At 44.6% G+C, this 25,063-nt stretch overlaps 1 protein-coding gene across 1 annotated transcript; it reads right to left on the bottom strand.

Annotated features, from left to right (window-relative positions):
• On the bottom strand, positions 1-22,824 carry LOC120056666 (collagen and calcium-binding EGF domain-containing protein 1-like). Its single transcript, XM_039004879.1, has 11 exons — positions 22,494-22,824; positions 21,259-21,339; positions 3,422-3,474; positions 2,934-3,065; positions 2,595-2,732; positions 2,210-2,343; positions 1,881-2,001; positions 1,587-1,726; positions 1,377-1,412; positions 1,131-1,166; positions 1-922 (listed from the first exon to the last, which is right to left on the bottom strand). Exons 1-11 carry the CDS (start codon positions 22,613-22,615, stop codon positions 734-736), a joined length of 1,182 nt encoding a protein of 393 aa, XP_038860807.1. The 5' UTR covers positions 22,616-22,824; the 3' UTR covers positions 1-733.
• Between the last annotated feature and the right edge of the window lie 2,239 nt (positions 22,825-25,063).

Genomic DNA, 25,063 nt, shown 5'->3' on the forward strand with positions numbered 1-25,063 from the left:
TATAACAGCAAAGCGGGTCTAACCCCATATTAATGCCCATGATTTTGGAATGAGATGGTGGATGAGCAGGTATCCACATACTTTTGCTAATGTAGTATATGTACTGTATCTCTAAAGATGCTTCAGATATTCTGTAGTGTAGTGGCAGCAGTATAAAAGCTGTTGAGTTGGGTTGTTGCATGGACAGGTGCAGTCTGGGGCCTGAGTCTGGTTCTAGGCCCTGCAGGGCAGGTAAGCAGTGTCAGGCAGCGACCGACCGGCGTCTCCTCTCCTCGGACTGTACAGATTTGACAGGAACAGGAAGAGATGCAGACGATAAAGCCCCTGCTGTGTTTGAAACTGTTCAGCTCAGAGCGCACAAAGACACAGTCACACAGGGCTACAACCATCACCCCCCTGTGCCTCGCACGCAAAGGCATACCCCCTCTCCTCAGTCAGACCAGACCAGGCCAGGCTAGAAGGAAACATCAAGGCGGCAAGGCAAAGCTTGCAGTGGTTTGGTCTCTCTCTCTCTCTCCGTTTGTTTATAGTCTATGTCTCTGACAGGAGAGAGCTGATCAGAGGTCTCCTCACCTCATACAGTCCTATTTGGGTTTTAGAGACAAGGTTTCACTGGAGGAAAGGAGTCAGTTCAGTCAGTTCAATGTCTCTGCTTTACAAGAGCCAGTTGATTAATTAGTTCCCTTTGGCTTATCGTTTTGAGTGACAGTTGCCGTGGGCAGGGTTATGGAGGTCAGGTATTGAGCATGAGCTCTCCTTGTCCGGAGCCCCACTCTCCGAACCCTGTCTCTCCGCTGGAGTGGGGCGGGTTGTCTAAGGAGAGGCCCCGCCTCTTCCCAAACACTTGCTCCTGCAGCTCGATGATGTCAATGCGAATGTCGGCCATCATGACCAGGAGGAAGTCAAAGGAGCCGGGAGGTCCCTGGCGAAAGATAAGGAGGCTTTAATATCTCTGTCCACACATCAGTCAATTAGATTTCAACCTGTAAGGCATGTTGCATGCTTTAGGGTGGATTTATTGTATGCTTGGAATCTGATACTACATAGAATAGATCAACAAGATGACAATGATGATAATGCATTTAAAAATACTTCAAAGCCTAGCTGGCAAATATAGAAAGCAGACTCACTGGTAGACCTCTGGGACCAGGAGTTCCCCTGTCACCCTAAAGAGAAAAAAACATCCAGAAACGTCCAGTTACATACTTCCAACGTTCACACAGGCTTCTATAAGAGTCGGAGTAGGGTGAAAAGTGTTGCTGTTAGTGTTCCAGTTAACAGCTTTGAAAAGTTTACAGGATACTTTAAACACATACAGTACACACACACGCATGTACTAAACACCCACAGACACATGGATAGACTGTTATACTGACCTTCAGTCCATCTCTGCCTGGTGTGCCAGGAGGTCCCTGTTGGAAAAAGGAGAGACAGAAATATGGTTTTAAATGTTTTTAGCGGGAGCTACAGCTCCTCTCATGCAACATTTATTGTAATGATGTATCTCTGCAGCTATGGATGTGTTGAGGTCTGCTTGGACTAATAGGCCCAACAGCATGTTATCCGGGAAGCAATAATAAGATTACCACAGCTCCTCTGCGACCCCTCTTGATGTGCTCCAGGTCAGGCTCGGGGCCCATAGGGCCGATGTCTCCCCGTGGCCCCTGGGGGCCGGTCAGGCCTCTCTCTCCAGGCTCTCCCTTCTCCCCCGGCACTCCTGATTGGCCTGGGATCCAAGAATAAAGGGATGTAAGAGGAACCAAGGAGATAACCTGAATGTCAGCCAACAAACAGCTGACATAGGCAGTAAACAGAGAGATACAGAGAGAGAGAGAAAGATTGAGTTAGAAAGATTCAGAGAAAGAGCAGACAACTCTTACCTGGGACCCCACGGGATACTGGAGAGCCAGGAGGACCAGGGAGGGCGGGGGTGTCAGGACCTTTCCCCAACCTCCCAGCAGATGGCTTATCACTGCCGTTAGCCAGGCCAGGAGACAACACCTATACACACACAGGTACACACACAGGTAGTATAGTACAACAACCTGTCTCACTGTAGTCTGAATTTGGTCAGACTTCCATTGTGAGACATCAAGTCTGGCGAAGCTAGTTTACAGTTAGTGTATCTCTGATTAGTGTATCTCTGTGTTTGTATGGAACACCAGTGTAAGTAAGATGTGCAGTAGTTAGTGTTGTGATGTAGATGTACCTGGTTAGGTGACTGAGTGCTGCCCAGCCTCAGTTTGAGCTGCAGCAGGCTGTTCCTCATGTTGACAAAGTCCTGACAGGTGAGGGAGCAGGAGCCAGCACTCATCAGGGTGTCAGACTTCCCTGACGAGCTCACTGACAGAAAGACAAAGAGACTCTCAGAGAGACAGGCTTGTCACAGAGTAAGTAACACTACAGAATAAGTAACACAAAAACAAAGTCTAGTAGTCTATGTTCACCCTCTCAAACACATGTACAGTACTGTACCCTCAGGCTGAAGACACACAGGAAGGTACTAGTGAGCTAAGCCCAGAGGTAGTGTAGCTGCGGTAGCCAGCCTCATGTAGACAGTAGGAGTAAAGTATATTAGTATACTCAACACCCACGGTTGTGACTGGGTATACAGGAGTGCTTGTCCGGTGCCAGGATGTAACCCCTGCGACAGCGACACAGGAAGCTGCCCACGGTGTTCTCGCAGTCGTGATCACAGACACTGCCGTCGGACTCCACACACTCATCGATGTCTGTGGTGTGGGAGACACAACACCAGCTGTTACTTTACACCTGATTAAGGCTGCATTTAGGCTGCTCTAATCAGAGAGAGGGAGAAAGAGCGGTTGCTCTGATGCAGGATGTTAAATTAAGATTTATACAAAAGAAGACTGATTGGCTGATAAACAGGCTGATAAAAAGCTGATTGGCAGATAAACAGGTAGTGGACTTACCTAAACAGTAGGTCTGGTGGTTTCGATGCCTCTCTCGATCAAAGCGGTATCCGGGGTAACAGGTGCAGACAACCCGTCCAAAGTTGTCGGTGCACTGCTGTTCACAGGGGGAGCCAGAACACACATCCACATCTGGAGCAGAGAGAGGGGAGGGATTGGTTCCTCAATAGGGACATGCACAGATAGGATCTTACATGCAAAGCTAACAGCTCAATAATAATAATAATTATTGGATGTCCAATAATATTCCTCAAGGGTATTCCTGTGTAATGTTGCCCTCTATTGGTCATGGTGTATCATTGTACAGGATTGCCAATTTATGGAATGACATGCTATTTCACTTTTGAAACAATTTGCAGTTCAGTAATGGGGTAATTTGGCGTTGTAATGTGCATTCTGTCTGTGTACAGGTGCCCAGGTGTAATTACAGGCACTGAGTAAAGTATCTGACTTGGGGTGAGTAGAACTGCTGTATTTTTTAAACCTACTTTCAGGTATGCACTGGCCCATCACGAACCTGAAGCCCTCACAGCATTTCCTCCTGTGGATAAACACACAGACAGACAGTAGCATGAGCCAATAATTCATTTCCCAGCTGCTGTATCCTTCCCTTCACATACTGAACGGATCTACACAGCCACTAAATGTGAAACACCAGAGATACTGTATACAATGACGAGATGGTCTTGTCTCCACCCTAAGAATGGGAGTCGTAGTCCCAAAGGCGGGAAGGCAGGCAGTCTGCTTTTCTCTCTGCTTATCAGTCTGCTAATCGTGGACAGATTTTGACAGGAGTAAACCCTCTCGCTTCGCCTTTTCCTCTCTGGTAACACCCAGCCTGTCAATTGTCTTTAGGACCAAAGCTCCTCATTAGCACCAGATCCCTTACCTCCATCCCCACTTCCTAGCAGCACTAGCCTAGATGGTCAAGAGACAGCTGAACAAAGAGCATCATCCTCACACACAGCAAACCAAAACACCACATGTTACAGGCATTAGGGATGGAACTGTGGAATATTAAACAATGGAAAGGGATATTGGAACACTCATAGAATCACAGAACCCAAATAACACAGACCCTAGACGAGGAGGGGACGCACGCATGCACGCACACACGCAACTCCTGCCCCGAAAACTGCACGCTCTTGATGGAGGGAATTTAGCATGGTACCTCACTGAAGGTCCCTCAAGACGACAACTTGCTTTTATTCTTCTCCAACCTCCATGCAACATAACCCTAAATCACTCCTCTAAGACCCTCCCCCACTCCCTCTTCAGAATGATAAATAACTTACAAAACTATGAGCCTGGCCAGGGCCTGATTAAAGCCACATGACGGACTGGAGCTTTAATCTGTGGCTCATAGCTGTGTTGTGTTGTGATGGAGAGAGCTGGGGATGGGATGGGACAGTACTGGGGGGCTGCTAGGGGGCTCTGGCCAGGGGCCTGAAGGACATCTCTCTCCGGGCCTGCCACCTCCTGTCCCTCCAGTCAGTGTGCCAGCAGAGGAGAGGGCCAGGCTGGGCTAATGGACAGCAGATGTGGGCCCTGTCTGTCTGTCTGTCTGTCTGGGCTGAAGATGTACAGCCAGCAAGGGGAGGCTATGGCTGGCAGCCTCTGGTCTCTCTGAGTGTCCACTCACAACATCAACACACAACCTCTGCTCTCAGTGTCCACTGCTCTACTCCAAACATCAACTACCTGTCAGTCACACAGAGACCTGACCCCACACTGCCCCTGATCTGATCTGGGACCTGCAAAAAAAAGAAAGAAAGCCTTTTGTGAGCTAACTTGACTCCCCCTCCCCCCCTTTTCTAGCTCTGACTTTGCTGATAGCTACTTTATTGAGGAGAAATGTACTTACTATGAATGAGATACGTGGTTGTCCCACCTAGCTATCTTAAGATGAATGTACTAACTGTAAGTTGCTCTGGATAAGAGCGTCTACTAAATGACTAAAATGTCAAATGAAATGCTAGAGGTGTCTCTGATTGATAATACATGCTCTTCAGTGGTCTGTATAAACTGCTCAAGTTATTAGTTACACAGTGTGATGACCTGTCTGTTGATGTTTGGGAATGTAGGGGTCTCTGTTGATTAACACTATTCACGGATCTAAAAGGGAAAAGACCAAATCACTAAAGCTACATCACTGTCCTCCACAGTGAGATGACCGCTTCTCATGCTCCCCCGCGTGCATGTGTGCATGTGTGCGTGCGTGCGTGTGTGTGTGTCTGAGGCCCAGAGCAGTCAGTAATTGGGTGCATCTTGTTCATGTCAGGAAACAAGGGCAGGGGTTATTAGTGAGAGTGATGTGTGACACTGACAGGACTGTTAAACACAGCCTTGAGGAGGAGAGCTCCCAGGCCAGTCTCTTCCTTCAGTTCTCTGCACTCTTCACAATACAGACAAACATCAAGGTCAGGTGACTAACAAGGTTAGCAGAGTACACTCTTAGAAAAAAAAGGTGCTATCTAGAACCTTAAAGAGTTTTCTGCTGTCCCCGTAGGAGAACCCTTCGAACCCTTTTTGGTTTCATGTAGAACCCTTCCAACAGAGGGTTCTACCTGGAACCAAAAAGTGCTCTACCTGGAACCAAAAAGGGTTATCCTATGGGGACTGCCGAAGAACCCTTTTGGGACACTTTTTTCTAAGAGAGTATCTTTCTCTACACCCAGATTATCAACACTGATGGTCGGATTCTATGGTATTTTCTTGCCCATTCGATTCTTCTGTGTTTCTACATTCTGCATCAACATGCCCTTTGCAAGCATGTTGTCTGATTAAGTTTCTTCAGAAGATGAGTGGAGTCCCTGTGTCACCCTGATGGTATTCCTGCTGTTAGACACTGCTTCTCTTGATGCTCCACACTAACATAGTGCCTACAGACCCACCAGGTCTGTCTGACCATGCAAGTCACCCAGCTACGAGTCCGTCTTAGGAGTACCATTCCTGGACATCCCTGTCCCTGTGCTCCCCCTGGTCCTCCTTTGTGCTGGTGGTGACCCAGTGACTACCTGTAGAGAGAGGAACGTACCGAGAGCCCACACAGGCTCTACACTACACTGCTGCTGCCAAAAACAGCACAGAGACGCTGGAGGAATAGCAAGACAGGATCCAGAGTACAGGCCAGAGCAGGATCACTTTACACTCCAGATTATGTACTTTAGCAAGGGTCTCCCTCCAGGGAGGAGAGCTCAATGTTATTGTTTTCCATCCAGGCTGGCGTGATTTATTTGTGCGTTCACGGCAGGAATGCGCTACAAAGACTGGATATTCATTATAGACTCCCCCAAGAATGCACTACAAAGACTGGATATTCATTATAGACTCCCCCAAGAATGCACTACAAAGACTGGATATTCATTATAGACTCCCCCAAGAATGCACTACAAAGACTGGATATTCATTATAGACTCCCCCAAGAATGCACTACAAAGACTGGATATTCATTATAGACCCCCCCAAGAATGCACTACAAAGACTGGATATTCATTATAGACTCCCCCAAGAATGCACTACAAAGACTGGATATTCATTATAGACTCCCCCAAGAATGCACTACAAAGACTGGATATTCATTATAGACTCCCCCAAGAATGCGCTACAAAGACTGGATATTCATTATAGACTCCCCCAAGAATGCACTACAAAGACTGGATATTCATTATAGACTCCCCCAAGAATGCACTACAAAGACTGGATATTCATTATAGACTCCCCCAAGAATGCACTACAAAGACTGGATATTCATTATAGACCCCCCCAAGAATGCACTACAAAGACTGGATATTCATTATAGACTCCCCCAAGAATGCACTACAAAGACTGGATATTCATTATAGACTCCCCCAAGAATGCACTACAAAGACTGGATATTCATTATAGACTCCCCCAAGAATGCACTACAAAGACTGGATATTCATTATAGACTCCCCCAAGAATGCGCTACAAAGACTGGATATTCATTATAGACCCCCCCAAGAATGCACTACAAAGACTGGATATTCATTATAGACTCCCCCAAGAATGCACTACAAAGACTGGATATTCATTATAGACTCCCCCAAGAATGCACTACAAAGACTGGATATTCATTATAGACTCCCCCAAGAATGCACTACAAAGACTGGATATTCATTATAGACCCCCCCAAGAATGCACTACAAAGACTGGATATTCATTATAGACTCCCCCAAGAATGCACTACAAAGACTGGATATTCATTATAGACTCCCCCAAGAATGCACTACAAAGACTGGATATTCATTATAGACTCCCCCAAGAATGCACTACAAAGACTGGATATTCATTATAGACTCCCCCAAGAATGCACTACAAAGACTGGATATTCATTATAGACTCCCCCAAGAATGCACTACAAAGACTGGATATTCATTATAGACTCCCCCAAGAATGCACTACAAAGACTGGATATTCATTATAGACTCCCCCAAGAATGCACTACAAAGACTGGATATTCATTATAGACTCCCCCAAGAATGCACTACAAAGACTGGATATTCATTATAGACTCCCCCAAGAATGCACTACAAAGACTGGATATTCATTATAGACTCCCCCAAGAATGCACTACAAAGACTGGATATTCATTATAGACTCCCCCAAGAATGCACTACAAAGACTGGATATTCATTATAGACTCCCCCAAGAATGCACTACAAAGACTGGATATTCATTATAGACTCCCCCAAGAATGCACTACAAAGACTGGATATTCATTATAGACTCCCCCAAGAATGCGCTACAAAGACTGGATATTCATTATAGACTCCCCCAAGAATGCACTACAAAGACTGGATATTCATTATAGACTCCCCCAAGAATGCACTACAAAGACTGGATATTCATTATAGACTCCCCCAAGAATGCACTACAAAGACTGGATATTCATTATAGACTCCCCCAAGAATGCACTACAAAGACTGGATATTCATTATAGACTCCCCCAAGAATGCACTACAAAGACTGGATATTCATTATAGACCCCCCCAAGAATGCACTACAAAGACTGGATATTCATTATAGACTCCCCCAAGAATGCACTACAAAGACTGGATATTCATTATAGACTCCCCCAAGAATGCACTACAAAGACTGGATATTCATTATAGACTCCCCCAAGAATGCACTACAAAGACTGGATATTCATTATAGACTCCCCCAAGAATGCACTACAAAGACTGGATATTCATTATAGACTCCCCCAAGAATGCACTACAAAGACTGGATATTCATTATAGACTCCCCCAAGAATGCAATACAAAGACTGGATATTCATTATAGACTCCCCCAAGAATGCACTACAAAGACTGGATATTCATTATAGACTCCCCCAAGAATGCACTACAAAGACTGGATATTCATTATAGACTCCCCCAAGAATGCACTACAAAGACTGGATATTCATTATAGACTCCCCCAAGAATGCACTACAAAGACTGGATATTCATTATAGACTCCCCCAAGAATGCACTACAAAGACTGGATATTCATTATAGACTCCCCCAAGAATGCACTACAAAGACTGGATATTCATTATAGACCCCCCCAAGAATGCACTACAAAGACTGGATATTCATTATAGACTCCCCCAAGAATGCACTACAAAGACTGGATATTCATTATAGACTCCCCCAAGAATGCACTACAAAGACTGGATATTCATTATAGACTCCCCCAAGAATGCACTACAAAGACTGGATATTCATTATAGACTCCCCCAAGAATGCACTACAAAGACTGGATATTCATTATAGACCCCCCCAAGAATGCACTACAAAGACTGGATATTCATTATAGACTCCCCCAAGAATGCACTACAAAGACTGGATATTCATTATAGACTCCCCCAAGAATGCACTACAAAGACTGGATATTCATTATAGACACCCCCAAGAATGCACTACAAAGACTGGATATTCATTATAGACTCCCCCAAGAATGCACTACAAAGACTGGATATTCATTATAGACTCCCCCAAGAATGCACTACAAAGACTGGATATTCATTATAGACTCCCCCAAGAATGCACTACAAAGACTGGATATTCATTATAGACCCCCCCAAGAATGCACTACAAAGACTGGATATTCATTATAGACTCCCCCAAGAATGCACTACAAAGACTGGATATTCATTATAGACTCCCCCAAGAATGCACTACAAAGACTGGATATTCATTATAGACCCCCCCAAGAATGCACTACAAAGACTGGATATTCATTATAGACTCCCCCAAGAATGCGCTACAAAGACTGGATATTCATTATAGACTCCCCCAAGAATGCACTACAAAGACTGGATATTCATTATAGACCCCCCCAAGAATGCACTACAAAGACTGGATATTCATTATAGACCCCCCAAGAATGCACTACAAAGACTGGATATTCATTATAGACTCCCCCAAGAATGCGCTACAAAGACTGGATATTCATTATAGACTCCCCCAAGAATGCACTACAAAGACTGGATATTCATTATAGACCCCCCCAAGAATGCACTACAAAGACTGGATATTCATTATAGACTCCCCCAAGAATGCACTACAAAGACTGGATATTCATTATAGACCCCCCCAACTGTCTGCAGCCTGGACAGACAGCACTGAGCTTACACAGAGACAGCAGAGCAGAGACCAATCTGGAAGGATGCTTTCCATAAACCAGACTTAAGTCACTATGTATTATCAGTTCCACTCACTCAGTACAGGATTGCTCCCTGGACCTCAGATAGTTTTCCTGTTATCGATATGGGGAAGATAGCGAAGAGGGACAATAGTATCATTAGGTGTCTTGTGACGCAACGTTATGTATCATATTTACTCTATCAACTCCCAAACTCATCAGAGAGAGAGGGAAGATGACTTAAGGGGGTTGTTATGGCGATGGAGGAGGAAACGTAGCGAGGAGGAAATGAGACAGGGAGATGTTGACAAGTCGAGGAGAGGAGGAGGATGGAGGGAGAGAGAGAAGGAGAGAAAGAAAGAGAGATGTAGCTTTTGTGTCATTTGTGCTTGATGGTCCTTCATGTGGTGCTCTGTGAGTCAGAAACACAGGATGTGGACCTCGGTGGAGGTCACGGACCCCTCGACACTTCAGGACAGGAGAGACAGTGTCTGTGTGTGTTTCTGCTCTTACATATCTGTCATATTGATGTCTTTGTGTGGGTGTGTGTGTGTGTGCTGTGTGCTTTGCAGTTTTTTAATAAATGTTATCCTGTTTATAAGTCTGTCTCTCTGTGTATGGATGATAGTCTGTCTCCGTCTTTGTGTTTAAATAAAAGCGTCAGTCCTGTGTGTATAATCGATTAGGGTGTTAGTTTTAAGAGGGTCTATTGTTTTCTCTGTGTTTCCTCATACAGCAGGGTGTTAGGCTGTTATATAAAGGTGTGTGTGGGTATGTAAGCGTGTTAGTGTATAAGTGTTTTGTTCTTGTGCCGTGTGAGTATACACGTGAAGGTGTTAGTGTGCTGAGATGTGAGCACGTCCTCTCTCTGTTTATTTATTCTGTCAGCACACGTCCAGCCTGCGGTCTCTCTGGGGACACATCAGAGTGGGGCAGGCTGTTAGTCAGACAGTGGACGCTTTCACTGAGAGCACAGGAGGTCTGCACCACTTCCACAAGCACAGCCACGTTACAGTTCCCAAACAGCACCAACATTCCTCCGTCACCTCTAACCCACCGCCTACCGCTTCTGTCTTCACAGGTCCTCACTCCATCACCAATGCCTGTTCTAAAACAGCCTATCCCTATTCCCACGGCTGACCTGGTGACACATCAACCATAATGGCTGGAACCGTGCTAGGAAGGACAATGTGAAAATAATATATCAGAGCCAGCCCAGCACAGTATGGTTCGTGTCTGCACGGTAGTGTGAAAAGAGTAAAACACCCCTCATAAAGCCATAGCCAGTTAATGTTGGGCCAGAGAGTGACACAAATCCTCCCCTCTCTCGCCCCTTATCCCTCTCTGTCACTCTCCCTCTCTCCTTCTCTTTTATGACGCCTCTCATTACAGGCCCTAAAGCTCCCAGGTCTATTCCCAGTGCCAGCGCCTACCCTCGGTTCCCCCCAGGCAATATGAAGGGCCGCTGGCCTCTGTGGCCCTGGGGTCAAGCCAGGGCCGTGTGTCACCCCAGGAATGTGCCATCTCTGACCCTTCTGAGCCTCACAACCTCTCAACATGTGAGACAACCTCTCAACAACCTCTCAACATGTGACCTGGCCTGGAGCCTTACCTGACGACAGAGAGAGAGGATGAACGGGAGGGAGGGAGGGAGGGAGGGAGGGAGGGAGGGAGGGAAAGGAAGAAACAGGGGTAAAGGGAGATAGAGGGAGAGTGACAGCAAGAGAAAGAATGGACCCTATGAGGACAATAAAGGGCCTAAGAGAGAGATGAGGTCCAGATTACAGGTAATGTAGTGAGAGCAGCCAGTAACTGAGAAGGGAGTCTAAAGCCAAACTAATGATCAAATCAAATCAAACTTTATTTGTCACATGCGCCGAATACAACAAGATATAACAGACTTTACTGTGAAATGCTTACTTACAATCCCTTAACCTACAGTGCAGTTCAAGAAGAAGAAAATATTTACCAAGTACTTTTTAATAAAAGTAACACAATGATGGATCTGTCTTAATGACGTGTCTGTGAGTGCTCTACTGCCAGGGAAGGAAACCAGGCTACAGACTGGTATATTTTAAGGATTCTACACTGAGATCACACAAAAGTCCTTAACCAGGGCTTAAGTTAATGGACTGATAAGACATGAAAGTCTTCCAGAACCTTACAGGAGTCAGAGGGACTGTAACTCCTCATCTTTACCACTGCAAACTTCCTTTATTTCATCTCTCCTTTTTCATTCCTGCATCCCTCCCTTTTCCAATTCTGTGATATAAAAACATTTACTGTCTATACAGTACACAGCTGCTTCTCTGTGCTGTACTTCAAACAACATGCTGACGATGCCATTACAGACTTTAATCACCTAGTGGAACAGTAATGAATAACAGGCATTGTGTTTGTACAGAGCGCTGTTCAGGTGAATGTTAATTAGAAAAATATGTACAATGATTACTTGATATTTACTGTGGTCCAACAATAATACCGATCTACACAAATGATTAGACCTTACCATTAAAGACAGGAAGTGAACCTCAGGCCTTGTAAAAAAGCGTTTTGTGAGAAACAGAGAAATGGATAATATTTCCCCAGTAATGAAACAGTATTACGGCAGTACTCAGAACAGTGTTGCATTGCTAAGAGAGACACTTATGTCAACTTCAAGTGTGAGACAAATTAAACAGTTTCATTTTCCCACAGCCTGATTGCCATTCAAAACACACTGAGGAAGAAATGCCAAATATAAAAAGTATACTAGTTAGAATAGGACACCCCATGGAATTCTTAGATGTAATGTAAACAATGTGTGATAGATCCCAGTTTCACTATGTGTTTAGGGTGAATGAGCTGTCCTGATGTACTCTTGTCAAGAGAAGACATGTCTCTGTGAACCTTTTATAACCTAAGCTTGTACCATTGGGTGGAAGTGGTGAGATATTTCTCTCATCATTCCGTGGCTAACGTGCTGGTTGCTGTGGTGTAGTGAGTCTGATGAGGCCTTGGCTGAAGATAGTAACCCTGTCAGAACCTTAGTGGAGCACAGTGTGGGGTTCAGACCTGACTGGATATATACAGTGGGGAGAACAAGTATTGGATACACTGTCGATTTTGCAGGTTTTCCTACTTACAAAGCATGTAGATGTCTGTAATTTTTATCATAGGTACACTTCAACTGTGAGAGACGGAATCTAAAACAAAAATCCAGAAAATCACATTGTATGATTTTTAAGTAATTCATTTGCATTTTATTGCATGACATAAGTATTTGATCACCTACCAACCAGTAAGAATTCCGGCTCTCACAGACCTGTTAGTTTTTCTTTAAGAAGCCCTCCTGTTCTCCACTCATTACCTGTATTAACTGCACCTGTTTGAACTCGTTACCTGTATAAAAGACACCTGTCCACACACTCAATCAAACAGACTCCAACCTCTCCACAATGGCCAAGACCAGAGAGCTGTGTAAGGACATCAGGGATAAAATTGTAGACCTGCACAAGGCTGGGATGGGCTACAGGACAATAGGCAAGCAGCTTGGTGAGAAGGCAACAACTGTTGGCGCAATTATTAGAAAATGGAAGAAGTTCAAGATGACGGTCAATCACCCTCGGTCTGGGGCTCCATGCAAGATCTCACCTCGTGGGGCATCAATGATCATGAGGAAGGTGAGGGATCAGCCCAGAACTACACGGCAGGACCTGGTCAATGACCTGAAGAGAGCTGGGACCACAGTCTCAAAGAAAACCATTAGTAACACAATACGCCGTAATGGATTAAAATCCTGCAGCGCACGCAAGGTCCCCCTGCTCAAGCCAGCGCATGTCCAGGCCCGTCTGAAGTTTGCCAATGACCATCTGGATGATCCAGAGGAGGAATGGGAGAAGGTCATGTGGTCTGATGAGACAAAAATAGAGCTTTTTGGTCTAAACTCCACTCGCCGTGTTTGGAGGAAGAAGAAGGATGAGTACAACCCCAAGAACACCATCCCAACCATGAAGCATGGAGGTGGAAACATCATTCTTTGGGGATGCTTTTCTGCAAAGGGGACAGAATGACTGCACCGTATTGAGGGGAGGATGGATGGGGCCATGTATCGCGAGATCTTGGCCAACAACCTCCTTCCCTCAGTAAGAGCATTGAAGATGGGTCGTGGCTGGGTCTTCCAGCATGACAACGACCCGAAACACACAGCCAGGGCAACTAAGGAGTGGCTCCGTAAGAAGCATCTCAAGGTCCTGGAGTGGCCTAGCCAGTCTCCAGACCTGAACCCAATAGAAAATCTTTGGAGGGAGCTGAAAGTCCGTATTGCCCAGCGACAGCCCCGAAACCTGAAGGATCTGGAGAAGGTCTGTATGGAGGAGTGGGCCAAAATCCCTGCTGCAGTGTGCAAACCTAGTCAAGAACTACAGGAAACGTATGATCTCCGTAATTGCAAACAAAGGTTTCTGTACCAAATATTAAGTTCTGCTTTTCTGATGTATCAAATACTTATGTCAGGCAATAAAATGCAAATTAATTACTTAAAAATCATACAATGTGATTTTCTGGATTTTTGTTTTAGATTCCGTTTCTCACAGTTGAAGTGTACCTATGATAAAAAATTACAGACCTCTACATGCTTTGTAAGTAGGAAAACCTGCAAAATCGGCAGTGTATCAAATACTTGTTCTCCCCACTGTATATATATACACATACACACACACACACAAGCATCTGGTCCTCGTTACTGCTTTGGAGCCTGTTGCTCCGGACCTAAATCACTTCGTCTCTGCCTATTCTTCACTATGTGTTTCCTGACATGACTCGTTTTAGCACCTAAACTCTCAGTTGATTGTTGATCACCTTAGTGTCAGTGATTGACTGTGATTGACTGACAGACAGGGCTTACCAGGGTAGGTATGATGTATGTGTTATAGAGTCACATGTTTTATGGCTTGTAAGGGGAGACCTCTCAGTGCCCTGGACAGCGAATCACAGGGGGGCTTAGTAGAGTTCAGCTCTGCACCCCAGCCACACACACACACACGCACACACACACACACACACACACAAACATTTGTGGACGTTGCAGGCCTGCTTCCTCTAACCTGCTTTAATGATAAAACCAGAGCACAAAAGAGAGACAGGACTGTGAGAGCTTGGTTCAGTATGTTCTGATTCTCTCCGCCCCCCTCTCTCCTTTCTCGCTCTCCTTTCTCCTCCCTCGCTCCTGTGCTGCCTCCCTCTTTATTCTTCCACGGTGAGCTCAGGGGCCGTGGGATAGGATGGTTTCCAGTCCTGACAGCAGGCAGCCACGTGTACTACAACTATGTTGTTAGAGAGAGCGAGAGAGAGAGAGAGAGAGAGAGAGAGTGGTACGGTTCCACCACTTCAACTGGACTACGGGGCACCAATTGCAGCAGAATACAGAGGTTCATAAAAGCCAGAGCTCTGACCTATAGAGCTTCCCGCCCTCCTGTGATTTCCCCTTCCTGGTTCTTTTTATACACCTTGATGTGGTTTTCCAGGCAAGCCTTGGAAAACCTTTTCCCCTCCCTCACTCTCCTCCTTCTCTCCTCCTGTTCCCCTTGCCATGCGTGTCACAGACTTGTTTACAGCCGGCCCCACCATGGCCTGTCGACATGTAGGGACTGTAGGGGGGAGCAGAGCGGTGAGGGATTGAGTATGGAGAACACAGAGGGAACACTACAGAGGTGAGAACCAAGGCTAATGCAGTAACACTCAGGAGGTAGTAGCTACGTAGTACATACGCTCTGGGCCTGCATGCACTCCAGGCATCTCCTGCACTATCAGCTGTCAGAGCCTAGGACACATGCATACACGCAAACTCAACTGACACACACATTATCACTCACTACGTACTCTTTAACACCAGGGAGGACACACACATTATCACTCACTATGTATTCTTTAACACCAGGGAGGACACACACATTATCACTCACTATGTACTCTTTAACACCAGGGAGGACACACACATTATCACTCACTATGTACTCTTTAACACCAGGGAGGACACACACATTATTACTCACTATGTACTCTTTAACACCAGGGAGGACACAGACATTGCACTCAGAGAAAGAGGAAAGAAGAGGAGACGAGGGGAATGCAGCCAGTGTGAGTAGCCTGAGTGTTGTTCACCCTGGCCTGGAGGTCCCAGCCAGACTCTCCATCTCTCTGCTCAGTTATCTCAGGGTTTAATGGCTGAAACTCTACACATCTCTCCGAGGGACAATGACACCCGAAACCCTCTCCCTGGCGTCATTATCAGCCCCCATCCCTGAGGTGGGAGTCATGTGTGAGGAGGCCTGAGCCTGGACTCTCTCTCCCTGTCAAATCTTCAGCCTTCCAAACGAAGGCAAAGTCACAGTTAAAAGAGAAAAGCTGTGTCGTGTGGACGGGCAGATTGTGACCAGGCATGGAGCGGAGTCTGTCTTACTAATGAACACAGACCGCTTGAAAGCCAAGAGGTTGACACACAGGGGAAAGGGGATGCTCAGACTTGGCATTTCAAATCAAATCAAATTGTATTTGTCACATACACATGGTTAGCAGATGTTAATGCAAGTGTAGCGAAATGCTTGTGCTTTTAGTTCCGACAATGCAGTAATATCCAACGAGTAATCTAACCTAACAATTTCACAACAACTACCTTATACACACAAGTGTAAAGGAATGAATAAGAATATGTACATACATTTTTTTATGAATGAGTGATGGTATAGAATAGCATAGGCAAGATGCAGTAGATGGTATAGAGTACAGTATATATATATATATGAGATGAGTAATGTAGGGTATGTAAACATATGAAAGTGGCATTGTTTAAAGTGGCTAGTGATACATTTATTACATCAAGATGGCAAGATGCAGTAGATGGTATAGAGTACAGTATATACATATGAGATGAGTAATGTAGGGTATGTAAACATTAAATGAAGTGGCATTGTTTAAAGTGGCTAGAGATACATTTATTACATCAATTTTTCCATTATTAAAGTGGCTGGAGTTGAGTCAGTATGTTGGCAGCAGCCACTCAATGTTAGTGATGGCTGTTTAACAGTCTGATGGCCTTGAGATAGAAGCTGTTTTTCAGTCTCTCGGTCCCTGCTTTGATGCACCTGTACTGACCTCGCCTTCTGAATGATACAGGCAGTGGCTCGGATGGTTGTTGTCCTTGATGATCTTTTTGGCCTTCCTGTGACATCGGGTGGTGTAGATGTCCTGGAGGGCAAGTAGTTTGCCCCCGGTGATGCATTGTGCAGACCTCACTACGCTCTGGAGAGCCTTACGGTTATGGGCGGAGCAGTTGCTGTACCAGGCGGTGATACAGCCCGACAGGATGCTCTCGATTGTGCATCTGTAAAAGTTTGTGAGTGTTTTTGGTGACAAGCCGATTTTCTTCAGCCTCCTGAGGTTGAAGAGGCGCTGCTGCGCCTTCTTCACCACGCTGTCTGTGTGGGTGGACCATTTCAGTTTGTCCGTGATGTGTACGCCGACGAACTTAAAACTTTCTACCCTCTCCACTACTGTCCCGTCGATGTGGATAGGGGTGTGCTCCCTCTGCTGTTTCCTGAAGTCCACGATCATCTCCTTTGTTTTGTTGACGTTGAGTGTGAGGTTATTTTCCTGACACCACACTCCGAGGGCCCTCACCTCCTTCCTGTAGGCCGTCTCGTCGTTGTTGGTAATCAAGCCTACCACTGTAGTGTCGTCTGCAAACTTGATGATTGAGTTGGAGGCGTGCATGGCCACGCAGTCGTGGGTGAACAGGGAGTACAGGAGAGGGCTGAGAACGCACCCTTGTGGGGCCCCAGTGTTGAGGATCAGCGGGGTGGAGATGTTGTTACCTACCCTCACCACCTGGGGGCGGCCCGTCAGGAAGTCCAGGACCCAGTTGCACAGGGCGGGGTCGAGACCTAGGGTCTCGAGCTTGATGACGAGTTTGGAGGGTACTATGGTGTTAAATGCTGAGCTGTAGTCGATGAACAGCATTCTCACATAGGTATTCCTCTTGTCCAGATGGGTTAGGGCAGTGTGCAGTGTGATTGCGTCGTCTGTGGACCTATTGGGGCGGTAAGCAAATTGGAGTGGGTCTAGCGTGTCAGGTAGTGTGGAGGTGATATGGTCCTTGACTAGTCTCTCAAAGCACTTCATGATGACGGAAGTGAGTGCTACGGGGCGGTAGTCATTTAGCTCAGTTACCTTAGCTTTCTTGGGAACAGGAACAATGGTGGCCCTCTTGAAGCATGTGGGAACAGCAGACTGGGATAAGGATTGATTGAATATGTCCGTAAACACACCAGCCAGCTGGTCTGCGCATGCTCTGAGGGCGCGGCTGGGGATGCCGCCTGGGCCTGCAGCCTTGCGAGGGTTGACACGTTTAAATGTTTTACTCACGTCGGCTGCAGTGAAGGAGAGCCCACAGGTTTTGGTAGTGGGCCGTGTCAGTGGCACTGTATTGTCCTCAAAGCGAGCAAAGAAATTGTTTAGTCTGTCTGGGAGCAAGACATCCTGGTCTGCGACGGGGCTGGTTTTCCTTTTATAGTCCGTGATTGACTGTAGACCCTGCCACATACCTCTCGTGTCTGAGCCGTTGAATTGCGACTCTACTTTGTCTCTCTACTGACGCTTAGCTTGTTTGATTGCCTTGCGGAGGGAATAGCTACACTGTTTGTATTCGGTCATGTTTCCGGTCACCTTGCCCTGATTAAAAGCAGTGGTTCGCGCTCAGTTTTGCGCGAATGCTGCCATCAATCCACGGTTTCTGGTTTGGGAATGTTTTAATAGACGCTGTGGGTACGACATCGCCGATGCACTTGCTAATAAACCCGCTCACCAAATCAGCGTATTCATCAATGTTGTTGTTCGACGCAGTGCGGAACATATCCCAGTCCACGTGATCGAAGCAATCTTGAAGCGTGGAATCCGATTGGTCGGACCAGCGTTGGACAGACCTGAGCGCGGGAGCTGCCTGTTTTAGTTTCTGTCTATAGGCTGGGAGCAACAAAATGGAGTAGTGGTCAGCTTTTCCGAAAGGAGGGCGGGGGAGGGCCTTATATGCGTCGCGGAAGTTAGAATAACAATGATCTAGGGTTTTGCCAGCCCTGGTTGCGCAATCGATATGCTGATAGAATTTAGGGAGCCTTGTTTTCAGATTAGCCTTGTTAAAATCCCCAGCTACAATAAATGCAGCCTCAGGATATGTGGTTTCCAGTTTACATCGAGTCAAATGAAGTTCTTTCAGGGCCGTCGATGTGTCTGCTTGGGGGGGAATATACATGACTGTGATTATGATCGAAGAGAATTATCTTGGTAGATAATGCGGTTGGCATTTGATTGTGAGGAATTCTAAGTCAGGTGAACAGAAGGACTTGAGTTCCTGTATGTTGTTATGATCACACCACGTCTCGTTAATCATAAGGCATACACCCCCGCCCTTCTTCTTACCAGAAAGATGTGTGTTGCTGTCGGCGCGATGCGTGAAGAAACCAGCCTGCTGTACCGACTCCGATAGCGTGTCTCGAGTGAGCCATGTTTCCGTGAAACAAAGAACATTATAGTCTCTGATGTCTCTCTGGAATGCAACCCTTGCTCGGATTTCGTCTACCTTGTTGTCAAGAGACTGGACATTGGCGAGTAGTATGCTCGGGAGCGGTGCACGATGTGCCCGTCTACGGAGCCTGACCAGAAGACCGCTCCGTCTGCCCCTTCTACGGCGTCGTTGTTTTGGGTCGCCGGCTGGGATCCGGTCCATTGTCCAGGGTGGTGGGCAAAACAGAGGATCCGCTTCGGGAAAGTCGTATTCCTGGTCGTAATGTTGGTGAGTTGACGTTGCTCTTATATCCAATAGTTCCTCCCGACTGTATGTAATAAAACCTAAGATTACCTGGGGTAACAATGTAAGAAATAACACATAAAAAAACAAAATACTGCATAGTTTCCTAGGAGCGCGAAGCGAGGTGGCCATCTCTGTCGGCGCCTGAAGTCACAACAGTTCACTTCAGAGTATCCCCACTCAGGCCCAGACATGACAAGATGGATGGGACATTTAGAAAAAACTGTCATGTTCATAAGTGATTCAAGACAGAAATTATCATATCATGTTCACCAGCAAGAACATTTCACTGATGCCAATGCAGCCCAAAGCCGTTTTGACAAATTCGGTAGATATGTCTGGAAGCAAACTAGAGAAACATTAACAGTAACCACATTATCATCCACAGTTTTTATGTGAGTAAAGTCATACCGTATAGAAAAAAATCTCAGGAAGTGGAAACATGAAGTTTTGGTGCAATTTTATAAATGCCGACAGATCATTTGTTCAATTCGACATGTTGGGATCTTTTTGTGTCTGTAAAATGTATTATGCGAGAAATGGCGGTGGAAACGCCTTGTGCAAATACTGATATAATAACCATCATATCGAAGTAAACTTGGAGTCACATGATGATATGGTGTGTGGTCCATGTAGTTTATTAGGCTACAGAGGAAATAAGTTTTGATGAACTTCACAGGTTGATGAAAGTCCACTGTGATGAGCTTGATGCTCCTTTCCAATAAATATTGATGGTCTTATTCTGGTGACATTATGATCTTTGATTGACTGTCGTTTGACAACAAAAATTCCTCCTCTTATCAATAACAATCTCATTATGTAGACTAAGGTACCCAGTACCCGCACAGCCTAGCTGCACTGTATCTGCGAGCTGTTGGCTAGAGCGTATGTGCCAAGACCAGAGTATGCACATTTGCTATTTAACGCAACAGTTTGTGACAAAACAATGGGTAAAGTTGAAAATGTGATGGAAACACATTGAATTTTAGATTTTTATTTGGTATATGAAAACTTAACCTGACCACATGTTCTGACCAGTGAGTGAGTGTGAGTGTGAGTGTGAGTGTGAGTGTGAGTGTGTGTGTTGTTGTGTCTACATTCCGTATGGTAGATGGGACATTTTTTTGGAACGAACCACCCTATTTCGTCTCTTCACTATATCGGCATCGAACACATCGCCCTCCCTAGGAGAGTGGGTGACCTTGACAATTTATTGTTAAAATGAGGGGCCATCTGGATCTTTCATTTAAAGGCCCTCGCTCCCTTCAGTCTCAACATAGAGTTTGATCTGAAGCCATTCCTGTGATTGTGTTTTTGTTATCCATTGTAAATAAAGTGTTTGTAGGCCTATATGATGTAGCCTAATTGTATCTATGATCGTATGTTATCCATTCATGCTTTTTTATATGTTCTATTGATATTTCAAAATTGACCAATGAAATCATGCCACACCCGGCCATGATTACAGACACCTGTGTGTGTTCTTTGAAACTATATCAATTAGTGTCCCGCAGTGTTTGTCATTAAACCCTGATGAAGACAGCTTGGCTGTCGAAACGTTGCTATTAAATTATTGCATCTGAGCTCCTAGAGCAGCGTTCCCCAAACGTGGTCCTGGGAACCCCAAGGGGTGCACGTTTTGGTTTTTGCCATAGCACTCCACAGCTGATTCAAAAGATCAAAGCTTGATGATTAGTTGATTATTTGAATCAGCTGTGTAGTGCTGAGGCTAAAACCAAAATGTGCACCCCTTGGGGTCCAGAGGACCACGTTTTGGAAAGCCTGTCCTGGAGTGTGCGGCTCTCATTTTCTATTTAAAGGATGGGACACTCTTACCTGAGACAGGTGCCATCCGTGCCCCTTGCTGTAATACAGGGGTACTCCACTGTCACTACCTTGTTTTCCGGACACTCCTCCCTTTACAAAGCCACGAGAAAGGAGACAAGAGAGATAAGTGTATTGGTAACAATGTTGTTACTATAGTAATAGGAGTGGTATTAAAGAGAAAGTCACTCAATTAAATTGGCAGTTATTTCATAATGGAAATTCCCTTTCAAAGCAGTTCCCAAGCATTATGGCTACTGTAGTACATCATGCTACAATACATAATCACAATTATATGGCAGCAACTATTGTATGTGAAGCAGTAAGAACATTTCAAAATGAAAGTAATAAAGAAAACTGATTGTGCCATGCAGTGGCCAGCATATGATTGCAAGAGAAACGTTTGTTAAATAACCCTGCAAAGAGGTGCATTTATCATCAGGCTTTGGATGATTTAAAGCAGGTGTGTAGTGCTAATGCAAAAACAAAAATGTGCACCCCCTCTGGGTCGCCAGGACCAGGATTAAGAAACACAATAACTCGTTTGAAAATACAGATGTCTGTCACAAAGACATTTTCTTGGAAAAGTAAAGTAAAATAACATCATGAAATCGTTTACAACTGGAATGCTGAACTAAGAGGTAATAGCACATAATTCAATTATCATTTCTGAGCAAAATTAGATGCTCCAAAGATCTTCTGGTCTATATTTTGCCCACTTCATTCAAACTATTGTATGTAGGCTATGAACTGCCTCTCCCTGGTCCAGACCTCTCTATGTGCACATGAATAACCTATGTCACGTTATGGGCAGAATTTACAGTTGGCATTGAGTGATTCCGATAACTACTCCTCTATATTTGCGTGATCTCATTCAATATTCCAATCACATCACAACGGATCATTGGGTAGGTAGGCATGATGAGTTGAGCAACGTGGTGGTCTTTCTTTGACTGATTGTCAACGTTTTTCACAATCAAAGTATTGTTTTTATTGTTTCTCACACATCACACATAAATATTAAATGCAGTTACTTTTCGGTCTAAATAGCACACTCATCACCATGTCCAACCGGATAGCAATTTACCGGACAGTTTTATTAATTCCCTACCAATCCTTCATTTGAATGTGCATGCACTTTTCGTAAGCTTTGATCAGGTGTCCTATATTTTATTTAATTTTCTGATAGGAAATAACAGACTGATATCTACAACGTTCCCTCCCAAATGCGCGGACTACCAACTTACCCTGAAGTGAGCACTGCAAATCTTGTTTTTATTAAAGAACTGGCACCACAATCCCAAATAAAAACAACGCAGATGGCACCAAATGGTAAGAGTGTTGCAGCGCAAAGCTGACCCATGTCCATGGCGAGCTCCGTGACAGCCTTGTTTATATTTTCTTGATGCCTCGAAAACGAAGACTGTGCACTACTGCAAAACAGCTATATGTTTTAATTTATCAATGTCGCACATGTACTGATTTAAAGCTAACAGAAATCATAATTATACTCAGAGGTCAAACACGTGAGACCCTGCACATTAATTACTACACTCAAATCTTCCTCGAAGCACTGTCGCGGCACTGAGTCCTGTCCCAACTGTTGCGCACTGAATCAGACCCCCTCGAGCGAGTTTATAGACATGCGCCGTGATGAGCGCGATTCCTCTCACTAATCCCCAGCGGAATTACATTCCTGTATTCCTGTTTTTTTTTTAAACTGACTGACGAAAAGGAAACATATAAGACACAGTTGAAAATACCTCTGTCGTCCTCTTGAGCGAACTCTCATCCAGAATAATTTCTCTAATTCCACATGCGTCTTTCTCTCATCTTCTCCTCCCTACACATTAGTGCATTCATTTAATTTGATTTAGGAAATACATATGTGGGGGAAGAGGTAAATTTTCTATGTAAAGAGCAGAACCAATTTAGAGGAAATCGTTTGACTGATTGTTTCTTATTCTCCTCTCACCCTCTCTTTCATCAAGGACAAGCTGTAGCATAACACATTTACTGATTCCTGAAATTAACTTTCCCATTTAAATTCACCCCATAAATTGTTGATATAGGCCCACTCTTTAATCAATGTCCAGAAGATTATTGTTTTGACTTTTTACTAATGTTCATCTGCATGTCATATGCACTATTGGCATACTGAAATTATTTGAAGTCCAATAAAGTCTTAGAAACATTATATCTTTTTTTATCATAATCGAGAAAAATACAAGCCTGTATTTGTCAAATATTTCTGTAATTCTAAATCAAAGCTGAATTAACAAGATAACTCTTCAGTTGCTCAGTCCCTAAAGCTGCCACTGTTTCCTAATTAGATTTTATTGCTTTAAATTCAATCATCCTAAAACAGAGAAGCTGTTGTCACTGAAGGAACTTTGTAGGGGACATCTTTAATATGTTTACACAACACAAGCTACTTTATTATTTTCAGATTCAATGAGAAAAATATATAATCACACTTTAAATGACCATTGGACACATTTGATTGCTCGTTAAGTAAATCTTCAACTGTTGACATTCCCTTGACAAATCATTTAGGAGATGCAATGCAATATTACCATATTTGTCTGTATGATGGAAATGTTGTGCTTCATCATTTTTTTGTGCTGCAGTACTAGGATTGTTCTGGAATCTGGACAGTTTGCAAGGAGAGTGACTTGCATAGTTGAGCTCTGTCTCTGAAGAGGGTAAGGATTAACCACACTGACAGGGCAAAGCAGACCACCAGTCACCCCAGTGGTCAGGCTAAAGTGCCAATGGTCAGTCAGTGTAGTGGTGATGTTATGTAATGCTGTGTTCAGTTGTCTTCTGTCCAGCCTCTCTGTATCTTTTCCTCTAGTGGATTTGTTGGCCACCAGTCAATTGCAACAGATGGTTTTATTCACCACAAACGAATCTGTCCTTCAGACTCCCCTCCCACTTGCCTAACGCACTGAATGAAACTGCTTCCCTAGTCTCCTTTTGTTACGTTCCCACTAGAATCAAATAAATGTATAAAGTATATAAAAAGCATTATTAAAGAACCGCAGAGAAAAGCGATGGTATAAACTGCAGTCTCTAGTTCATTATAATGACCACAGAGCCCATGCCTACTCATGTTCCCATGGAATGGAGCTCCTCTCTTGGTTTACGTTGGTTTTGGGTTTTATTTGGTGTTTGTCTATCTGCGTATATTGAAACCAGTATAAATGTGTTTTTCATTTCAGGCTGGGGCCACATGCACAGCAGTGTTTTTAGCTTACTGTCATATCTTCTGCGTGAAACAGTCCAGTCCTGAAATGTACTGTCTGCAGTAAGAGATAATACTTTGACAATATCCCAGCTAGACCCTCTGTTTCTTTAATAATGGTTCTCTGACTGTTGTAAGGAATGTATGTCTTCCCTAGTCCTCTAGTTCATGGTTCCACATCACCAGAAAAAGAACACTGACGAACCCTCTCTGGATCAAGTGGGGAAATACATCATATTATTGAGATGGACCTCTTTCCACAGTCACTTTAGACAGCTATTTCAGTAACCTATTTGATGTATACTTGTTTCTGCCATTTATACACTGCTGTAGCAACAGCTCCATCCAAAACTGTCATAGGATGAAATACAGCAGTTGAGATGTGTGAAGCAAGCAGGGCCTGGGCTGGAGGCTGGTCCCCCCTTTGTCTTGTATTGGTTGCAGTAACACATAGCAGTCTGTTTATCGATTTGTATTGTGTCTGTGTCACCTTAGAAACCCTCGAAGATAGTTTTCTCATGACTCCATTACAGCAGTAAACGCCTGACAGATCAGACACAATATCACAGA

Source organism: Salvelinus namaycush, chromosome 1 (assembly GCF_016432855.1).
Source record: "Salvelinus namaycush isolate Seneca chromosome 1, SaNama_1.0, whole genome shotgun sequence".
NCBI classification, from domain to species: Eukaryota; Metazoa; Chordata; class Actinopteri; order Salmoniformes; family Salmonidae; genus Salvelinus; species Salvelinus namaycush.